The 20,470-nt window shown below is 46.4% G+C and overlaps 1 protein-coding gene across 1 annotated transcript in view; it reads right to left on the bottom strand.

Moving 5' to 3' along the window:
- LOC133528118 (bromodomain adjacent to zinc finger domain protein 1A-like) overlaps nucleotides 1-20,470 on the bottom strand; it is a 35,605-nt gene that overhangs the window by 11,318 nt on the left and 3,817 nt on the right. The window contains exons 4-19 of the mRNA XM_061865347.1: nucleotides 19,922-20,147; nucleotides 18,084-18,265; nucleotides 17,072-17,179; nucleotides 16,546-16,723; nucleotides 15,795-15,930; nucleotides 14,216-14,385; nucleotides 13,070-13,194; nucleotides 12,409-12,643; nucleotides 12,173-12,295; nucleotides 10,706-10,884; nucleotides 9,414-9,599; nucleotides 8,812-8,973; nucleotides 7,247-7,379; nucleotides 6,853-7,050; nucleotides 2,303-2,577; nucleotides 288-400 (exon numbers count right to left, since the gene is read on the bottom strand). Coding sequence (XP_061721331.1) covers nucleotides 288-400; nucleotides 2,303-2,577; nucleotides 6,853-7,050; nucleotides 7,247-7,379; nucleotides 8,812-8,973; nucleotides 9,414-9,599; nucleotides 10,706-10,884; nucleotides 12,173-12,295; nucleotides 12,409-12,643; nucleotides 13,070-13,194; nucleotides 14,216-14,385; nucleotides 15,795-15,930; nucleotides 16,546-16,723; nucleotides 17,072-17,179; nucleotides 18,084-18,265; nucleotides 19,922-20,147 — 2,729 coding nt within the window. The remainder of the gene's footprint in view (nucleotides 1-287; nucleotides 401-2,302; nucleotides 2,578-6,852; nucleotides 7,051-7,246; nucleotides 7,380-8,811; nucleotides 8,974-9,413; nucleotides 9,600-10,705; nucleotides 10,885-12,172; nucleotides 12,296-12,408; nucleotides 12,644-13,069; nucleotides 13,195-14,215; nucleotides 14,386-15,794; nucleotides 15,931-16,545; nucleotides 16,724-17,071; nucleotides 17,180-18,083; nucleotides 18,266-19,921; nucleotides 20,148-20,470) is intronic.

Consider the following 20,470-nt stretch of genomic DNA (forward strand, 5'->3'; position numbering starts at 1 on the left):
GGGTACTTAGACAACGATATATATAATATATAAATATTTATAAATACTTAAATACATAGAAAACACCCATGACTCAGGAACAAATATCCATGCTCATCACACGAATAAATGCCCTTACCAGGATTTGAACACGGGACCATCGGCTTCGTAGGCAGGGTCACTACCCAATAGGCCAAACTGGTCGTCAAATAAAAATAAAAATAAAATTTTCTACTGTAAATATTTTGCCAAGCTTAATTTTCAATGCAAAACATACATACAACGGGACTTGATAGTAGCTAACGCACCTTTTACTGTCGCTATCGTCATTGATAGGTTCCTCGATGACTTTCCTGCGCTTGCGCGGCGTCCGCTCCTTCGGCCGACACTGCTCGCAGAACCAATCGCCGTCAGGTACTTTCTGTCAACAAAAACAGGCACACAACTTATTAAGAAGTCTATCATGAGAAATATTGAAACATTTAAAACGGGTTACTGAAGTAAAACGGGTAAAAATATATGCATATGTTATGAAAATTACCCAGAAGCTTTATCTATGAGAAGATCGGCAAATCGACGGACTGAAACAACTCTTGTTGGACATTTCAACAACAAAAAATAACGTAAGCGACTTGAAGGGATAACACTTTATTTCACGCGATTAAACCATCGATTCATGCAAATATTCATAAAATCAGGCCAATGAATATTAAATAAACCGATAAAAAATATTAAATTAAATAAACAAAATTAAAAATATAGTAAATAAAAATGTTACAAATTGGATGACATGCCAATCGTTATATCTATCTCTACTGATATATAGTTACTGCACTCATAATTATCTAAACAACAATGGAAATAAACAATCTACGCTAGTTACCTTACGCTGCGTCAAGTTTATGTTCGCCTGATAGCATGAAATTCAAACGAATACTTGTTAGCTTGATACAACAAACCCAGTTACATTTGCGTGCGCTTTCGTAGAAACACCTGTCGTTGGAGTAATTCATCAATTTTTAATTAGGTGTAAAGTACCAATCCGTACTAACAATGCCGGATTTAGAGGTCTGGAGGCCTCGGGCAATAAAGGATTGGAGGCCCCCTGGTCCCAAATCATTATCCAAGTAAAAAGGTAAATTTTCCGAAATCTCTTTTGTGGAGGCCCCGGGGCTCTAGCTCCGGTTGCCCTCCCCTAAATCCGGCCCCGCGTACTAAATCGTAGTGTAAAAACTATTCATAACTTTTTTCGTGTCTGTTTCCAATTGCCTCCTACATACTCATAGCAGCTTGTGTTCAGAATAGGGGTCTCACACTCGCATCGAGTGTAGTATAAATAAATAATTGACTAAGTCCCACAGTAAGCTCAATAAGGCTTGTGTTGAGGGTACTTACGCAACGATATATATATAATATATAAATATTTATAAATACTTAAATACATAGAAAACACCCATGACTTAGGAACAAATATCCATGCTCATCACACGAATAAATGCCCTTACCAGGATTTGAACCCGGGACCATCGGCTTCGTAGGCAGGGTCGTCCCACTAGGCCAGACCGGTCATCAAACAAGTATGTTTTATGTTTCCACGTGGTCAAGGTTGAGTGAATGAGGGCTAACGCGTTTAATTCCGCTGTTAGGGGCGCTAGTGTAGACGGAGGTCTTACAAAATGTCAAGTGTGTTTTTATCGCGAATTTTCACTCCTTATTCATTGTGATAAATCTGTTTTCTATATTTGATTATTAATGGTAAACATTAGATATAATAAATGTTAGTGGTTTAAAAAAAAGTGCCTAAAATATATGCAAAATTAAACAGATTTAAAACGTGGATTAGATGTTAAAATACCTTTGTGTATATTAGAACGTATAAAAAAAAAAACATTTATTTCAGACAACACTGTTACACAGGGTCCATATGTTACAAAAAAAAAAAAACTATGACCTAAGCCTATACTTATAAAATAAATGGCCTCCTTGGTCCCCACCCTCCCTGCTCGCCTCTCCGATTAGGTTGTACATGCAGATCAGTGAACCGGGCAAGGACGGCAGAGTCCAGCCTATCTGCTATCATCTTTAGGATCCCGTTTCCGCTCGCCCACATTCGCCGTACAATGGACGCCGACTTTTTCCGCATTATTGCATAAAAATCATCAACCGCTGCGTCAGCGAACATTCCCGAAGCGCTACAAATAGCAGAGCGTAGCAGAGTTTTGATATCTATGTTTCTGGACCATCCCATCTACAGTAGCGCCAACTGGTGAGCCCATAAACGGTAGCCCTCATTTTTAACAATGTAAACTGTGCAAACACTCACCGTAAGTTTAGGCTTCAAGCAATACAGATGATGTCCCTTATTGCACCCGTCACACAGCAACATATTATCCGGGTCCGTTTTCCTCCTGCACAGCCTGCAGCTCGCATTCAATATGCTCGCTGACCACGTGATGCTGGAGTCGAGGGTGAAGAGATGAAGAACGATCTGAGCGAAGCTGCGGCACTCCATGAGGGACACCTCCCAGCGCTCGAGGGTGTCGTTGTCCAGGGGCTTGTTTTTGGCCTCGCGCTCTTTGCGTTCCTTGTCGCTAAGGCCTGGGGAAAGATAATTTGATATATTCGACAAATATCCAGCAAACTATTTTTTTTAATACTACGTCGGTGGCAAACAAGCATACGGCCCGCCTGATGGTAAGCAGTCTCCGTAGCCTAAGTGCGCCTGCAACTCTAGAGGAGTTACATGCGCGTTGCCGACCCTAAACCCGCCCCCCCCCCCCTCGTTGAGCTCTGGCAACCTAACTCACCGGCAGGAACACAACACTATGAGTAGGGTCTAGTGTTATTTGGCTGCGGTTTTCTGTAAGGTGGAGGTACTTCTCCAGTTCGGCTCTGCTCTAGATCTGGAATGACATCCACTGGATGTGCCCTACCACACAAAGCGAGATGACATTCACAATGCCCATACCTCTCTTTTGGACGTAGTTTAAGGACGTACCCGGGTCCAAAATAATAGGACAAAAACCTACACTAAATTCACTAACGTTTTACTACCTCCTTTTAGGCTGAAGTGTATTTTTAAAGGATAAAGGTTACGTCGTTTAGATATATGGCTGAGCCACCACACCACACAGTGTAAGAGCAGCAATATAAGGAAGATGAGAAAAGAGGAAATCGCTACTGCTCACTACAGAGTGCGCTAAGAGTAACATTCCATTGAAGGGCCGGCAAATTTTTGTGTTACTGTTCGTGCCCGCCTGTATAAAACAAAATAAAGCACAAGTTGGTGTAATAAGCGCTTGTCTCTCGACAACAACACTCACCCAGCGGCCGCTTGATGTACTTGTGGTGTATGGCCTGCTCCACCTGCAGCAGTGCCCCCGCCAGCCCGCGCACGGTGGCCTGCAGGGCTGCGCTGGCGGCGCCGGGCTCCGCCTTGATGCCGTCCGGCCGAGGTTCGAGGCAGTGGCCGGGGTCGACAACAACACTCACCCAGCGGCCGCTTGATGTACTTGTGGTGTATGGCCTGCTCCACCTGCAGCAGTGCCCCCGCCAGCCCGCGCACGGTGGCCTGCAGGGCTGCGCTGGCGGCGCCGGGCTCCGCCTTGATGCCGTCCGGCCGAGGTTCGAGGCAGTGGCCGGGGTCGACAACAACACTCACCCAGCGGCCGCTTGATGTACTTGTGGTGTATGGCCTGCTCCACCTGCAGCAGTGCCCCCCGCCAGCCCGCGCACGGTGGCCTGCAGGGCTGCGCTGGCGGCGCCGGGCTCCGCCTTGATGCCGTCCGGCCGAGGTTCGAGGCAGTGGCCGGGGTCGACAACAACACTCACCCAGCGGCCGCTTGATGTACTTGTGGTGTATGGCCTGCTCCACCTGCAGCAGTGCCCCCGCCAGCCCGCGCACGGTGGCCTGCAGGGCTGCGCTGGCGGCGCCGGGCTCCGCCTTGATGCCGTCCGGCCGAGGTTCGAGGCAGTGGCCGGGGTCGACAACAACACTCACCCAGCGGCCGCTTGATGTACTTGTGGTGTATGGCCTGCTCCACCTGCAGCAGTGCCCCCGCCAGCCCGCGCACGGTGGCCTGCAGGGCTGCGCTGGCGGCGCCGGGCTCCGCCTTGATGCCGTCCGGCCGAGGTTCGAGGCAGTGGCCGGGGTCGACAACAACACTCACCCAGCGGCCGCTTGATGTACTTGTGGTGTATGGCCTGCTCCACCTGCAGCAGTGCCCCCGCCAGCCCGCGCACGGTGGCCTGCAGGGCTGCGCTGGCGGCGCCGGGCTCCGCCTTGATGCCGTCCGGCCGAGGTTCGAGGCAGTGGCCGGGGTCGACAACAACACTCACCCAGCGGCCGCTTGATGTACTTGTGGTGTATGGCCTGCTCCACCTGCAGCAGTGCCCCCGCCAGCCCGCGCACGGTGGCCTGCAGGGCTGCGCTGGCGGCGCCGGGCTCCGCCTTGATGCCGTCCGGCCGAGGTTCGAGGCAGTGGCCGGGGTCGACAACAACACTCACCCAGCGGCCGCTTGATGTACTTGTGGTGTATGGCCTGCTCCACCTGCAGCAGTGCCCCCGCCAGCCCGCGCACGGTGGCCTGCAGGGCTGCGCTGGCGGCGCCGGGCTCCGCCTTGATGCCGTCCGGCCGAGGTTCGAGGCAGTGGCCGGGGTCGACAACAACACTCACCCAGCGGCCGCTTGATGTACTTGTGGTGTATGGCCTGCTCCACCTGCAGCAGTGCCCCCGCCAGCCCGCGCACGGTGGCCTGCAGGGCTGCGCTGGCGGCGCCGGGCTCCGCCTTGATGCCGTCCGGCCGAGGTTCGAGGCAGTGGCCGGGGTCGACAACAACACTCACCCAGCGGCCGCTTGATGTACTTGTGGTGTATGGCCTGCTCCACCTGCAGCAGTGCCCCCGCCAGCCCGCGCACGGTGGCCTGCAGGGCTGCGCTGGCGGCGCCGGGCTCCGCCTTGATGCCGTCCGGCCGAGGTTCGAGGCAGTGGCCGGGGTCGACAACAACACTCACCCAGCGGCCGCTTGATGTACTTGTGGTGTATGGCCTGCTCCACCTGCAGCAGTGCCCCCGCCAGCCCGCGCACGGTGGCCTGCAGGGCTGCGCTGGCGGCGCCGGGCTCCGCCTTGATGCCGTCCGGCCGAGGTTCGAGGCAGTGGCCGGGGTCGACAACAACACTCACCCAGCGGCCGCTTGATGTACTTGTGGTGTATGGCCTGCTCCACCTGCAGCAGTGCCCCCGCCAGCCCGCGCACGGTGGCCTGCAGGGCTGCGCTGGCGGCGCCGGGCTCCGCCTTGATGCCGTCCGGCCGAGGTTCGAGGCAGTGGCCGGGGTCGACAACAACACTCACCCAGCGGCCGCTTGATGTACTTGTGGTGTATGGCCTGCTCCACCTGCAGCAGTGCCCCCGCCAGCCCGCGCACGGTGGCCTGCAGGGCTGCGCTGGCGGCGCCGGGCTCCGCCTTGATGCCGTCCGGCCGAGGTTCGAGGCAGTGGCCGGGGTCGACAACAACACTCACCCAGCGGCCGCTTGATGTACTTGTGGTGTATGGCCTGCTCCACCTGCAGCAGTGCCCCCGCCAGCCCGCGCACGGTGGCCTGCAGGGCTGCGCTGGCGGCGCCGGGCTCCGCCTTGATGCCGTCCGGCCGAGGTTCGAGGCAGTGGCCGGGGTCGACAACAACACTCACCCAGCGGCCGCTTGATGTACTTGTGGTGTATGGCCTGCTCCACCTGCAGCAGTGCCCCCGCCAGCCCGCGCACGGTGGCCTGCAGGGCTGCGCTGGCGGCGCCGGGCTCCGCCTTGATGCCGTCCGGCCGAGGTTCGAGGCAGTGGCCGGGGTCGACAACAACACTCACCCAGCGGCCGCTTGATGTACTTGTGGTGTATGGCCTGCTCCACCTGCAGCAGTGCCCCCGCCAGCCCGCGCACGGTGGCCTGCAGGGCTGCGCTGGCGGCGCCGGGCTCCGCCTTGATGCCGTCCGGCCGAGGTTCGAGGCAGTGGCCGGGGTCGACAACAACACTCACCCAGCGGCCGCTTGATGTACTTGTGGTGTATGGCCTGCTCCACCTGCAGCAGTGCCCCCGCCAGCCCGCGCACGGTGGCCTGCAGGGCTGCGCTGGCGGCGCCGGGCTCCGCCTTGATGCCGTCCGGCCGAGGTTCGAGGCAGTGGCCGGGGTCGACAACAACACTCACCCAGCGGCCGCTTGATGTACTTGTGGTGTATGGCCTGCTCCACCTGCAGCAGTGCCCCCGCCAGCCCGCGCACGGTGGCCTGCAGGGCTGCGCTGGCGGCGCCGGGCTCCGCCTTGATGCCGTCCGGCCGAGGTTCGAGGCAGTGGCCGGGGTCGACAACAACACTCACCCAGCGGCCGCTTGATGTACTTGTGGTGTATGGCCTGCTCCACCTGCAGCAGTGCCCCCGCCAGCCCGCGCACGGTGGCCTGCAGGGCTGCGCTGGCGGCGCCGGGCTCCGCCTTGATGCCGTCCGGCCGAGGTTCGAGGCAGTGGCCGGGGTCGACAACAACACTCACCCAGCGGCCGCTTGATGTACTTGTGGTGTATGGCCTGCTCCACCTGCAGCAGTGCCCCCGCCAGCCCGCGCACGGTGGCCTGCAGGGCTGCGCTGGCGGCGCCGGGCTCCGCCTTGATGCCGTCCGGCCGAGGTTCGAGGCAGTGGCCGGGGTCGACAACAACACTCACCCAGCGGCCGCTTGATGTACTTGTGGTGTATGGCCTGCTCCACCTGCAGCAGTGCCCCCGCCAGCCCGCGCACGGTGGCCTGCAGGGCTGCGCTGGCGGCGCCGGGCTCCGCCTTGATGCCGTCCGGCCGAGGTTCGAGGCAGTGGCCGGGGTCGACAACAACACTCACCCAGCGGCCGCTTGATGTACTTGTGGTGTATGGCCTGCTCCACCTGCAGCAGTGCCCCCGCCAGCCCGCGCACGGTGGCCTGCAGGGCTGCGCTGGCGGCGCCGGGCTCCGCCTTGACGCCGTTCGGCCGAGGTTCGAGGCAGTGCCCGGGGTCGCGGTATTTGTTCTCTGGTATGGCCGCTACGTCGGTCTTGTTGTCTGGAGAGTTTATTTGAGATCAGAATAACGTTGCACATGAAATTACTAGATGTCAAGTCAACTAATGTAAATTGAAAGCGATCGATTAAGAATCGTCGGAAAACGCGTTAAGCCAAATAAAAATTTAGTAAATAAATCATTAGACAACATTTTTATTATTCGTGAAATGAATTAGTTATAAGTGTAGTAGTAATACCTTTGGGTGCCGCTGTGAGCCCGCCAGGCATGTGGTGGTCGTCCCTGTAGCGCCGCGCGGGCCCCCACGCCAGGTAGGCGGCCTGCTTGTCGTAGCCGCGCACCATGATGGTGCCGCGCCACGCTTCGCGGTCCTGGCTCACGCAAATAAACGTTCTAACTAAATAATCCTTAACCTTTTGAACGCCACGCCTATCGTATGCGGAGTGTAATCGTGAACCTTGTCGGTATGCATGAAGGTTGATATTGGACTGTCGCCACGCGCATCATATGACGTCTTTGGCGGTCAAAAGGTTAAAGGGTTTCATCCCTTATTAAGCAGGTAATGAAGACCGAAATAAGCAAGCAGCTGAGTATCGATGAATCTTAGTTTTTTTTTGCTGAATCGATTCAAGATGATCTATCCTCCTAAGGCCCAGCCATACAAACGCATAATGTGAAATACACCACTGAAATTCAAACTTATAGTGCAGAAAACAATGGCGGATTTCCAGTCTTGGCCGCCCTAGGCTAGGGCCCTGTAGTAACTACTAGCCGCCCCTTTCTCAGCACGCATCATATAGACCGCCACCTTGCTACCGCCCATAACGCCTTGCTGCCCTAGGCCCGGGCCTACTGGGCCTAAGGGAAAATCCGCCACTAGCCGAAAATAAAGTTGATTTTATTTTGTTTCATAATTCGCTCTCTGACCGCGTTCATATGCGCCCGCGCACTTGTTTTGTATAACTGCCGCTTACGCAAATTCAAATTGTAACGCTTTCTCTTTAGTTTTTTATGATTATAATTTAAAATTGAAGTTGCTTTCCTCATTTCTTCGCTTTTCTGCTATCGCCTTGCTTCGCATACGAATGCTACGTTATCAAAACATATGCAATTCTGTTCCAATTGAATATGATTTAAATTTCTTTGAACTGAATAAATACTATAATAGGTAGGACCTTAGGCCTTAGGAGAATATAAGGTTTCAGAGGTAATCTTAATGAGCAACTTAAGCACTGTTGTAGCCCACATCCGCTACGACTGAAAATGGCTGAAACCTCTTATCTAACAGCAAGATGAAGACAACTAACTGACTGACTGAGAATTTGCCATCTACTATACTCTATCTTTAGATATTTATTGGTTAACCAACCAAATACAAAACCGCCTGGATCTGTCACTGAACAACCTAACTTTAACCTACATTATTTGATCATGTAATGTTTTCATCTACTACTGGCTTACCATCCATTTTGAGGGTAGATTTTGTTTACTTTTATTTAAATACCTAAAGATACAGAGTATAGGATTTTAACGATCATCTAACACTTGTTTCTGAACTTGATACAAATCTTAATTAAAAATTCCGAGATGTCTAACTTAAGACTGTAAAAGTCAGCCGCAGCATATTAAGATTATAACCTATAGAACGCCACGTCTATCGTGTGCGGCGCGTCATTGTGAACCTTGTCGGAATGCACGAAGGTTGATACTAGGGTGTAGCCTCACGCATCAGTTGACGTCTTTGGTGGTCAAAGCGTTTATTAATGTCGGTGTCGGCAATTTGGACAGAATAAGCCATCTTACCTTAACTTTGAGCACTCCTAGACAGCCATGGAAGATCTTCTCCTCCAGCTCCAAGATGTGATCCCTGAGAGACAGTTCCAGGGCCTCCGAGAGCGAGCAGTCCTCTGGTACGTTGAGGGAGGGCTGGAATTTGTGCATTCGCGTCGACGGTACTGGCGGGGGCTGCAATTAAGAGTCGTGTTTTAAATCGACACGAGTTGCGAATTACTTAATTTACTTATTCGTGCAAGATATAAGTTCGAGATAGTCACGTAATGTGCTAATTATCGCAAAAAAATATACAAAAAATAAAATAATAAAATTGTAGGTTTTATTTATAGGTTACACACCTAAAATTAATTACGAATCTAGTACTATTTGATGGTCGAATGCCAAGACGTGGTGTCAAAATTCGACGTTTTAAAACAAATAAGGTTGCTTTACAGGCCTAGGTGTGTATGGCTGTATGAAATTCCTATACATATCTTCACTAATCGCACCGGATACGCAGTATTTCCGGACCTAATATGAGTTTGAGAAAAGGAATATAATAAAGTTTCTTTGGATCACAACACAGTTTAGATTTTAAGTACAATAATGTATAAAATAAAATAGTGACTCACCGCTTTAGCAGCCGGATTTAATAAATGAAGCGGACATTTCTGTATGTACTCCAGTATGTTGTCCTTGTCCAACTCGAGGTTGTGCCGTAAGTCGTTCTCTCTCAGACCTCGCTTGTTGAGTGACTGGATCAGGCCCTCGATTTGTTCTGGAGTGTGGTACACCCACCAGAATGGCCGATGTTCGTCCTGAAAAAAAAGGTATGGACCATTCTTCGTATTCTGTTCTCAGAAAATGTACGTAGATCCTTTTACTGAACAAACAGATTTATTAATTTGTAAGAAAATTATATAATAAAATCAAAGAGAATTTGAAATAGAGGTGTATTGTCAAAGAAAACTTTGTAGCCACGTAAATTTACTGCCATTTTTCGACATATGATTAAAACTTTTAGAACGCCATTTGATTTTGATCCTTATTCTTTCACTGATATGTGTTAAATTTGTTAAATATCAAAAAGTGGCAACAAAAACAAACAATATAGATAACTATTTTTTTTCAGGTCCCTGTTCGGAAATGTGGCAATAGATGGTCTAAAACAAAGCTGGAAAGTAGGCAATAGCTGTAGCACCTGAACCACCACTACTACAATGTTTCATTGTTATCATCATCTGTCTTTGGTGATGGACAAAAGTTTTTTTTTTGGCGCAACTTTTTTCTTCAAAAATAAAATTAGGTTATTTATTGGACCAATTACTTGTTTAAAAAAAGAAACGTCAAAACCATTCAGTTCACGCTTAAGAAGTTTTTACTTTTTTAGTTGTTTGTGGTTTTTTAGCAAAAACGCTTCTAAATTTATAGTCGGTTTGAAACAAACAACAGAAAAAAAACGCCTCTTAAAAGTGATAAAAAAAAGTAAAAAAGGCGGTGTCGGTAAATACTTACTGAATAGGATAGTGTAAATTGTGTTTGACTAAAAAATACAAGAAAAACGTATCTACGCTATAAAAATGAGTTCTTCCAGTGAAAAATATATAAATGTTCCTGGCAAAAATACATCGCTTTCTTTCAATAACTGTCCTCACTTCAATATAAAAAAAATATTTCTATAAGTACTTATAGTTATGCAATTTTTTTCTTATTTCCTCGCAGTAGTCGTGAAAAGCACTATATAATGCCTCGGCCGGAAACGCTAAAGATGGACTCGTATTATTTGAGGGCCTCCACTAACGTGTCGGCTCTCAAACTCACTCGTCCATCTTTAAGCGGTTTTCCGGCTTCTTCTACAATGTACTATACTTTTCAAGGGCACTTTTTTGTAAGTAATTTTATCCTAGTTAGAAAGCATAGGTACCTTTCCATGTACGTTACAGGTGGGCGGGTCCCCCGTGCACAGCAGGAGCTCCTGCGCCTGCGCGAGGCCGGCCTCGAGGCCGCTGAGCTTGTTGGCGAGCCCGTTGATGTTGGTCAGAGGCTTCTTCGGTGATCCGCCGCGGGAGTTCGCTGCTGATTCATTCTCTTTATCACTGCCGGCTAAATAAAAAATAATAAAATAACTTCACTCTTTAGGGAGCGTGCATGAACTGTAGGAGGCAGCACAGGAGCCGTCAGATTTTTGGCACGAGGCGTAAATGTGATGTTCATTGTTCTGATGTAGCCCACAAGATGGCAGAACCTACTATGCACAAGAAAACACGTGACGTCTATATGTACATGTTTATGGTTCCGATTCAGGCCACAAGATGGCAGACCCTCCAACGCGCACGGTCCGTTTAAGGCAATACATACCATACATATAACAATACTATAGGTGAAGCTTTTTATAGTTCAGATATTTTATTTAGTTTAAATATTGTGCGTTTAAATAAGAGCTACTAGCCATACCTCTTAAAGTTACGTAACAAATGGGACATGTCGATAATTAAAGATCATACTAATTGGCTACTTGACAGTTTTTGTAGATGATGTCAATCGATATTGATTTTCCTGAGGATCAAATGTCTATATAGGACTCATGGCATTTAAGCAACACAAAGGTCAGAAATGAGAGTTAAAGTCTGACGCTCGCACTCGACGATTGAAATGCCTGTAACATAACATAAGTCTGTCCTAAATGTATGGAAGATCAAAGAAATTGTCATTTTGACCCAGAATGACCCAGAGTGATTTTATGTGTATAGTTGTCGTACAATAATTTATTTTTCAATAAAATGTAAGGAATCGAATGGTACCATTTTCCTTTTTGCATTTGAAAGTAAACTAAAAATTTTTTTAGAGACTTAATTTTTTAAATTCCACTTTTTGATAATGGATGGCTCATTTTCTATTTTGTTATAATATTCAACATGTGTCAAGTACCCATTAGGGATGTCATGAATATTCGCATTCGCATCAAATGAAGCGAATGTTTTGCGAATGCGAATATACGCAGGTCGTGTCCTGTCTCGTCGATTCGCGTGTGGGCAGCGCGCCGAAACAGTTTTTTGACCAATAGACAGCATTTTTCATCACTTATTTGTGCACAACTATGTTTTACATATGTACTGTCACGTCTTAAAATATCGATACGGACAACGTGCCGAAAATATGTATACACTACCCTAATATATGGGCCATAAAGTTGTGTATGCATATTTTTGGCACTTCGATCATGTCGATGTTTTCAGACATGACTGTACTAAAAGTTTTATTCTAATTAGGAATGAAAATAACAACTAGCATTACAACATTCGTATTCGCATTCGCGAATGTGAAGAATGCGACATTCGTGGCATCCCTGATACTAATAGCAATCTAACATAAGGACTATGAATAATGTTACCTCGCTCCCGGTGCAAGTCGGCCATCTTGTCTCGACACGGGCCGCGGCTTTCGGCGCCATTTTCCACGAACAGCCCCGCCACGTGCTGATTCAGCCAATAGCGGCGGAACGCGCGGTCCGAACCTGTCCAATGAAAACACTGGGATTATTTCTTAATTGTGGTACTTATATTTCCAACAAGCACAAATAGAGCAAACTTTACTATCAAGTCATTCTAAATTGAACCCTACACTCACCGACATAAGACGTATAATCGAACAGCTGCACCTTCAGCTCCTTGACTTTCTTCTCGTACTCCGCTTTAATTCCTTCGCTCTCCTTATTCATCTTCTCCAGCGCCGCCTTGAGAGCTTCGTCGTGAGCTTTGGCCTGTTCGCCGGTAAGTTTTTCCTCAGCTTTCTTGGCCGCATACTCCTTTTTTAGTTCTTGGCGGGATGCTAAAAGCTGGGCTTCGCGACGCCGCTCGTTTATCTGTGAATTATGAAGTCTGTCAACAATTTGCGCCAATGCGTTGAAATTTGTAAGACCAATTTTTTTTTTGTTAGAGATTCAGAATTTAACTGATGTTAAGTTTTATGAACATGAAGACTTTTCAAATGAACAATGGCTGTGATAACAATTTAAACCTTATGGTCTAGGCAACGAGGCCGTAATTTATACGTAAAATTTTTATTTTTAATTTCTGCCGATAAACCTTGGGGGTTGTGAAAACGTTTATTGTAATATTTACAATACAACAGAGCACTACCTTTTTTTTTACTATTTTACACATCTTTTAAAGATAAAAACGAAGCACAATCAGCAAAATTATGCTCTTAGAAACTGTATTTATTGCTTTGACAACTACCTTTTGGCTGAAAATAGAGTGTTATTTTAACAATACTGAAGCATACATACATGCAACAACCTAAGAGCCTGCTTGGTGTTGCGCATCTCGTCCAGTTTCTCTTCAATGACATCCCTCACCGTCGCGTAGCTGATTATCTGGTTCATGAGACACTGCAGGATGAGGAACTTGTCACCTGTGAAACAAATAGTAATCTAAATTGTATTTTATTTTTCTTATTTAATGCATCTTAATTATAAGATGTAATGTTTTAAAAAGATGTGTTCCGCCGAGTTTCTTGCCGGTCCATATTGAGATACCATCCTCCAATTGAGGGGATATTTAAATCTTCTCGGGACAGGGGTGTAGAATTAGAGCTGGTGTAACTTTATTTGACGTTCATAAGCGGATTGTAATATAACTATTTGAATAATAAACTATCTCTTAATTTCTCTATAATACACATTCTTAATTTGAAAACAATAAGAATAATTAAGAACGGGACTTTCCAAACTACATACCAGGCCGAATTGTGTCCGTTGAGTCGATGGCCGCTGGGGCAGAATTTCTTGTTAACTCGGAGGTAACATTTTTTTAGCTTAATTTATAGTAGTTATATGGTCATGACTGAAAATATCGATACAAAAAAGTGCCAAAAATATGTATACACGACTTTATTGCCCATATATTAATATAGTGTATACATATTTTTGACACATTTTTCGTATAGATATTTTCCAGACGTATAGATATTTTTAAGCAGGAAAACCGCAATGTACGGTGCTTCCGACTATTGGTCGTTTAAATGTAATGTAACTGCTGTATAATAAACTACCACGATTCACGAAAATAAATGATAAATGAAATGTATAGAAGGTTCAAATCCAAATGCTTTTGATGTGAGTTGTTCATAATGAAATAGGTCAGAGGTCGGCAAAATGTTTTAGAAAAATAGCAAATATCAGCAAGAATCACCAATAATATGTAGATCAAAGAGCTACAAATGTGGATATTCAGTGGTCTAAAAATTCTCAAGTGTTAATTTTTTGTGTCTCTCAAAGAACCGCGGTTTGCCGACCCCTGAGATAGATCTACACGGAACGATCCAACTCGCATCGCTCCAGGCGGTCTCGGGCGCGGCTATACAGCGCGGGGGGTTCCTCGCGAGGCAGCTCGCTCTGTGCGGCCTCTACTCGTCGTGTGATCATATCACTAACCTAGCGACATATCAGCCACGTGCTTGGCTCGCAAGGCGCGCAGTACGTGGGGGTGCTGCAGGCGCAGGCGCAGGCCGGCGTCGTCGTGGCTGCTGTAGCCGCCGCGCTGCTGCGAGCGCCACGCGGCGCAGCGCGAGCCGCCCGCCGCGCCCGACGACAGCAGGTGCAGCCTGGACCGACGGCACGGGAGTTACGATGGTACGATAAATAATTAATACAAATATCTCCTTATTTATACGGGTCCCAGTCGTATGGTACGTCTGTTTGGGTGAGGAAATAATCGATCGGTAGACACTTTTCCGTTGCCGATTCATCTGAGGATGTTATTCCGTCCTTCAATTTCTGTGTTCAATGGGTATGTCACTCTCTCATTAAGTAAAATGTGAGATGGACATTCTCTCATTAAGCGAAATGTGAGTTGAACATCCAAATTGCCAACATTTTTTAAGAGATAACATTGGTCTGCAGAGGAAAAATTCACTCGTTGCTATTTACTGCCATTAGGCGGATCCACAGAGAGCGAGTAGCCTCGCGAGGAAAATTCCTCGCGCGGCTCCGTGCTCGTGTAACTTTTGCCTCGGCTCGTTTGCCTCACCCGAGCCAATTTACTCGGCAAGATGGCATCACTCAGTCAGCTATTCAAAATGTCGCCGCTCGTAATGACTACAGTGGCTTGCGTTTTTTTTTATTTTGCTATTTAAAGCAATTCAAAAGAAAATGAGGAAGAAAAGAAAGACACGACAATTTGCGACACTCCCTTTTTTCCCAACATTGTCATGTTTTAACAACTTTTAACGGAAGTACGAACAAAATACCCACGCTCTCCATAAACAAACACGTCTACACTGGCGCGCGGTAAACGTCTGAGGCACCTTTGAGCATGCTGAAAAACCGACACCGAGCGGCTCGGCCAAGGTCGCGCTCGGGCGAGGAAAGGCGCGCGCCGCCTCGGCCGAGGCACGTCTACACTGGCCGTTTTGTGCGCGAGGAAATTGCCTCGCGCGTATGCTCGCTCTGTGCGGACCCGCCTATTAGGACAACGTATCATAAAACGATTCACAGTTCATGCATCGTTTTCGGGAACCAACGTAATTTCTATAGGATCTTCAATTTCGGATGCCTACTCGTACCTATATTATAACAATGATCGAATTTTAACGCTAAAACAATGCAGGCTTGAAGTACACGTACATAACTAAATTTAGAGAACAGCAGTGGCGCGCTCGCATCGCCCAGCTGGTGGCGAATGTGGCGATTTCGTCGCCTTTAAAAAACCGGCCATGTACGAGTCGGACTCTACACGAAGGGTTCCGTACCATTACGCAAAAAATGCAAAAAAAACACGTTTGTTGTATACCCCACTTAAATATTTATTTTATTCTGTTTTTAGTATTTGAGTTATAGCGGCAACAGAAATACATCATCTGTGACAAGTTTGACAAACGTCTAGCTATCACGGTTCATAAGATACAGCCCCGTGACAAACAGACAGTGGAGTCTTAGTAATAGTCCCATTTTTACCCTTTAGGTACGGAACCCTAAAAAGCTTATGATTAGACAGGAAAAAAACACAACTAACCTGAGCACTTCGCTGACCGTAGTAGGGTCGAGGGGCAACTTGCTCAATGGAGTGCCGAGGTAAGTATGAGACCACTTACTGGCCTTTGTGGCCAGCTCCACTGCCTTACCCATGCCTTCCGTCATGGGCTCATGGTCTGAGAAGAAATATTTATAATAAGTCCCTTACTACCCAATAACATTGAATCAGGAAAGAAAATTAAAATGGGATTCATAATTCAAACTTTTAAGTCGTTTTCTGGCTGACTCTCAGACCCTAATTTACAGGGTGTGAATTTAGTCGCCTGCAATAATACATTTTGGCTGGCTGATGTTAATATTTCTTATGGGAGAGTCATTATTTTTTCGTGATTTCAGGGTTGCTCCCATAGTAAAGGTTGCTCAGTATGACCTATATATTCACCCCCTAAATTATTGTAGGCGGATCATTTTGTGTAAGTCTCACCAATGGAATCCTGTATGCGGTCGCTCTCGTTTGTAGTCCTCGGCCTCGTCCTCCTGCAGCTGGGAGATGGCGGTGAGGAACATCTGCACCAGGTCGCTGAACACGCTTCACCTGTTAGCTCACTACTGACTAGGGGCTACTGCAAGAGACAGACCGGTGGATTGCTGTATGCCGCCGCTCTCGTTGTAGTCTTTGGCCTCGTCCTCCTGCAGCTGGAAGATGATCATGAGGAACATCTGCACCAGGTCGGTGAACAAGCTTCGCCTGTTAACTCACTACTGACTAGGGGCTACTGCAAGAGACAGACCGGTGGACTCCTGTATGCCGCCGCTCTCGTTGTAGTCCTCGGCCTCGTCCTCCTGCAGCTGGAAGATGGTGGTGAGGAACATCTGCACCAAGTCAGAGAACACGCCAGCGTGCTGTTTCAAAGTCAGAGCTTTTCGGAACGTTTCCACGTCGAGGCCATTGTGGAGGGTGTCTTTGACCTTTAGAATTAAAAAAAAAAATCAAACAAGTTTGTGAAGGTGCTTGTCCATGCATGATTCATTTCATTGCAAATGAAGAATAAAATTGGCGCAGCAGAAGTTAGTACAATTCAATAAAAGCAGTTCCTATACAATGTCTTGCCGAATGCCGTATAAACCCCACCAACAGTCTTAGTGAGAGCAAGGCGACTCCGGTGCGTTGCATTGCGTCGCAAGCGTCGTCGCAGCATCAACGCTGCGTCGTTTTACATATATTTTTTGACATGCCACATTGATGCGTTGTTGAAACGCAACGCAACGCCTGGTGCGTCGGCCTTGCTCTAAAGTAGCAAAGCTGTAGATACCTACCTTGAGCGTCTCGCCGTGAATGTGCACAAACTCGAGCACGGAGAGAAAGTCCCCGAAATGCTCGTGCGGTATGCCTTCCATGTCTATAGGGGTGCCTTTAGGGATTATCTGTAAGAACAAAAAATATTAGGATGACCAATTTGCACTTACTATTCTACACGATTAAGCAGTAATAACGGGTAATAATATATTAATTTAGGTTTGCCATTGTGATAATGCATCTGAACTGAATCTTGAAATAAAGAAATTGTTACGAAACACTTCAATGTGTAATTTTTTTTTTTGTGATATTCCCATAATTTGGCTACATGCATTGTGACTTTTATTCCATACATTCAATAACTTCAGCTTGTTGTTGTTGTTGTCCTTAAGCACCCCAGAGGTGCAAAGGGCCTTCACAAGCTCGCGCCACGCCTTCCTATCTTCAGCTCGCCTTCTGGCCTCGCCCCAGCTCAACCCGACCGCTCGTAGCTCTCTTAGGACGGACCGTTGGCCGTTGCCAAGTGTACAGGACGCCCGGAGCCACGGCTTCCGTCCGGCGGTTTCCACGCGAAAGCTATGGTAGTATTATTCGTTTCCCCTCTTCGAATAGTATGTCCTATCCATCTCCATTTCCGTGTCGCAATTCTTCGTCAATGGGTGTTTGCTGGCATATACTCCATAGGTCTTCATTTCGAATGGTTTTTGCCAGAAACTTCAGCTTGCTGCAGCATAATGTTACACTTTGTTGCCATTTTATTTGAGGCCTTTTGAGTGCCCCAAGCTTCCAACTCTTATTATTATAAATTGCACATTATATCAATAAAAAAGACAGAAATATCCCATTTCATACAAAGGTCTAGCATATGATCCTAACAAAAAGCAGGGTCAATTGATAATGTGACGTACCTTATGATCCTCCAGATCTTGATCTTTAAACCTTCTGGCACTCCTTAAGGTACGCCTTTTTCTTCTTTCGTTGCCGCATCTTCTGTACGACACAACTTTATTTGTTAATATAAAATAATCTCACCTTATGATCCTCCAGCTCCTGGTCTTCTTTAACCTTCTGCCACTCCTTAAGGTACGCCTTCTTCTTGGCTTTTTCTTCTTCCTTCCGCTGTCGCATTTCTTCTTCTGCGCGACGCATTTTCGCCGCCAGTTCCTGGGCGTTCTTCTTGGCGTTCGGGTCTGATGGTGTCTTTGGTTTGGGTGCTGATAAAAAACAAATGTAAAATTCAATAGGATTATTTCCTATAGATATATTTCAGATCCGTGATGAGTCATGACTCATGATATCAAAAATCAAGATGAATGTTTTTGCGTTTTCATATATTAAACAAAAAAAATCAACAAATATCAATAAAGTATGTAGTCATTATAAATAAATAATAAATAAATAAATAAATATTATACGACATTATTACACAAATTGTCCCACAGTAAGCTCAATAAGGCTTGTGTTGAGGGTACTTAGACAACGATATATATAATATGTAAATATTTATAAATACTTAAATACATAGAAAACACCCATGACTCAGGAACAAATCCATGCTCATCACACGAATAAATCCCTGACCAGGATTTGAACCCGGGACCATATTCGTAGGCAGGGTCACTACCCAAGGCCAAACCGGTCGTCAAATGACATTACAGTCTTCGTTTCGTATAAAATTGTATTTAGAAATTCTCAATATTCTCATACATATAAAAAAAATCATTGAGATGTTTTATAAAGAGCAGCTAATTTGACTGTTTAGTACAGTCGCCATCAGATATATTAGAGCGGCCAAGGTCGTCACAAATATCTGAGCATGCCCTTATTATCAAGGCGTTAGAGTGCCTGTTCAGATGACGACTACAACTATTTTCGTTTTTTAATGGTTAGTATTTCCTTTCATTCCTGGCATAAACTACTTTCTCAAAGCGACCATACATGTTTCTTTTTAAGGCGTGTAGTATTTTACAACTTAAATATCACCTAATTTGTAGTAAAGATAGGGTTGGGCCGTGCGGCCTAAAGATGTTTAGATGCCGTACTAACAAGGTAAAGTACCCAACTGTCCGGTTCCGATTTGATTTATATTTATATATGTTATAGAGTAGTCTAAAATAATGGACATGTATTTTTTTTAGCTGCCCAAACTCAACCTATTGGGAGAAATTGTCCCCCAAAGTACTAAAAAGTTACTAAATCTTCTAACTCCTATAGAAAGTGATGCTCAAGCAACTTGCTAGTTAATGGCTTGTTTGAGTATATGTTTGAGAATAGGAAAAAAAAAATGTACACGTGTTTTGTTGTATCTGCTTAAACTCAAGTTTTCCTAAAAAAACACCCGTCTTTATGTGTAACTTTAGCGATAAGATATTATAAAACTTCGAATGTCGATTTTTTTAGGAAAAAATTAGTTTTAGCCAATATAGCAAAACACGTGCTCATTATTTTTTGCTGCTTTCGAACATATACTCAAACCAGCTATTAACTAGCAAGTTGCTCGAGCATCACTTTCAATAGGAGTTAGAAGATTTAGTAACTTTTTAGTACTTTGGAGGACAATTTCTCCCGATAGGTTCGAGTTTCGGCAGCTAAAAAAATACGTATCCGTTATTTTAGACTACTCTATAACATATATAAATATAAATCAAATCGGAACCGGGCAGTTGGGTACCTTTCCTTGTAAGTTACTTTACCCAAAGGTTGTCTGGAAGAGGTCGCTTTTTAGCACCGCATAGCACCGCTTTTCATAAGACCGCCTTTTCTTTGTAGTTTTATATGTAAAATGGTTTTATTATTGATGCAATAAAGAATATTTATTTTCTTACTAAGTAACTAAAACATCAAGGTATTATAAGTGTCAGTGTACTTACATTCATTTTTATCTGTCTTCTTAAGAAACTTGTCCATGGACTGCTGTCCCTTCTTATCCGGCGTCCCTTTCTTGGCTTTCAGCTTGGTGGCTGACCCTGGCTTGGAAGGGGTCTTGGTGGGGGGCGACTTGAGCAGTTTCTTGGAGGGGGAGAACTCGGGCGGGGAGCCCGTGAATATCTGGTCGAAGTTCACTTTGCCTATGTTGTATTTTTCTAGTGCAGATTTCTGTAACAATAAGTTGTTTATAAATGTTTTATTAGGCGGGTCCCCACACATAGCGAACATACGCGCGAGGCAATTTCCTCGCACACAAAACGGCCAATGTAGACGTGCCTCGGCCGAGGCGTCGCGCGCCTTTCCTCGTCCGAGCATGACCTTGATCGAAGGTGTCGGTTATTCGGCATGCCTCAGACGATTGCCGCGCGCCAGTGTAGACGTGTGTTTATGGTGCGCGGGTTATTTTGTTCATACTTACGTTAAAAGTTGTCAAAACATGACAAACACGTTGGAAAAAATTTATAATAATGAGCGTCGCAAATTGTCTTTTC

Source organism: Cydia pomonella, chromosome 19 (assembly GCF_033807575.1).
Source record: "Cydia pomonella isolate Wapato2018A chromosome 19, ilCydPomo1, whole genome shotgun sequence".
NCBI lineage: Eukaryota > Metazoa > Arthropoda > Insecta > Lepidoptera > Tortricidae > Cydia > Cydia pomonella.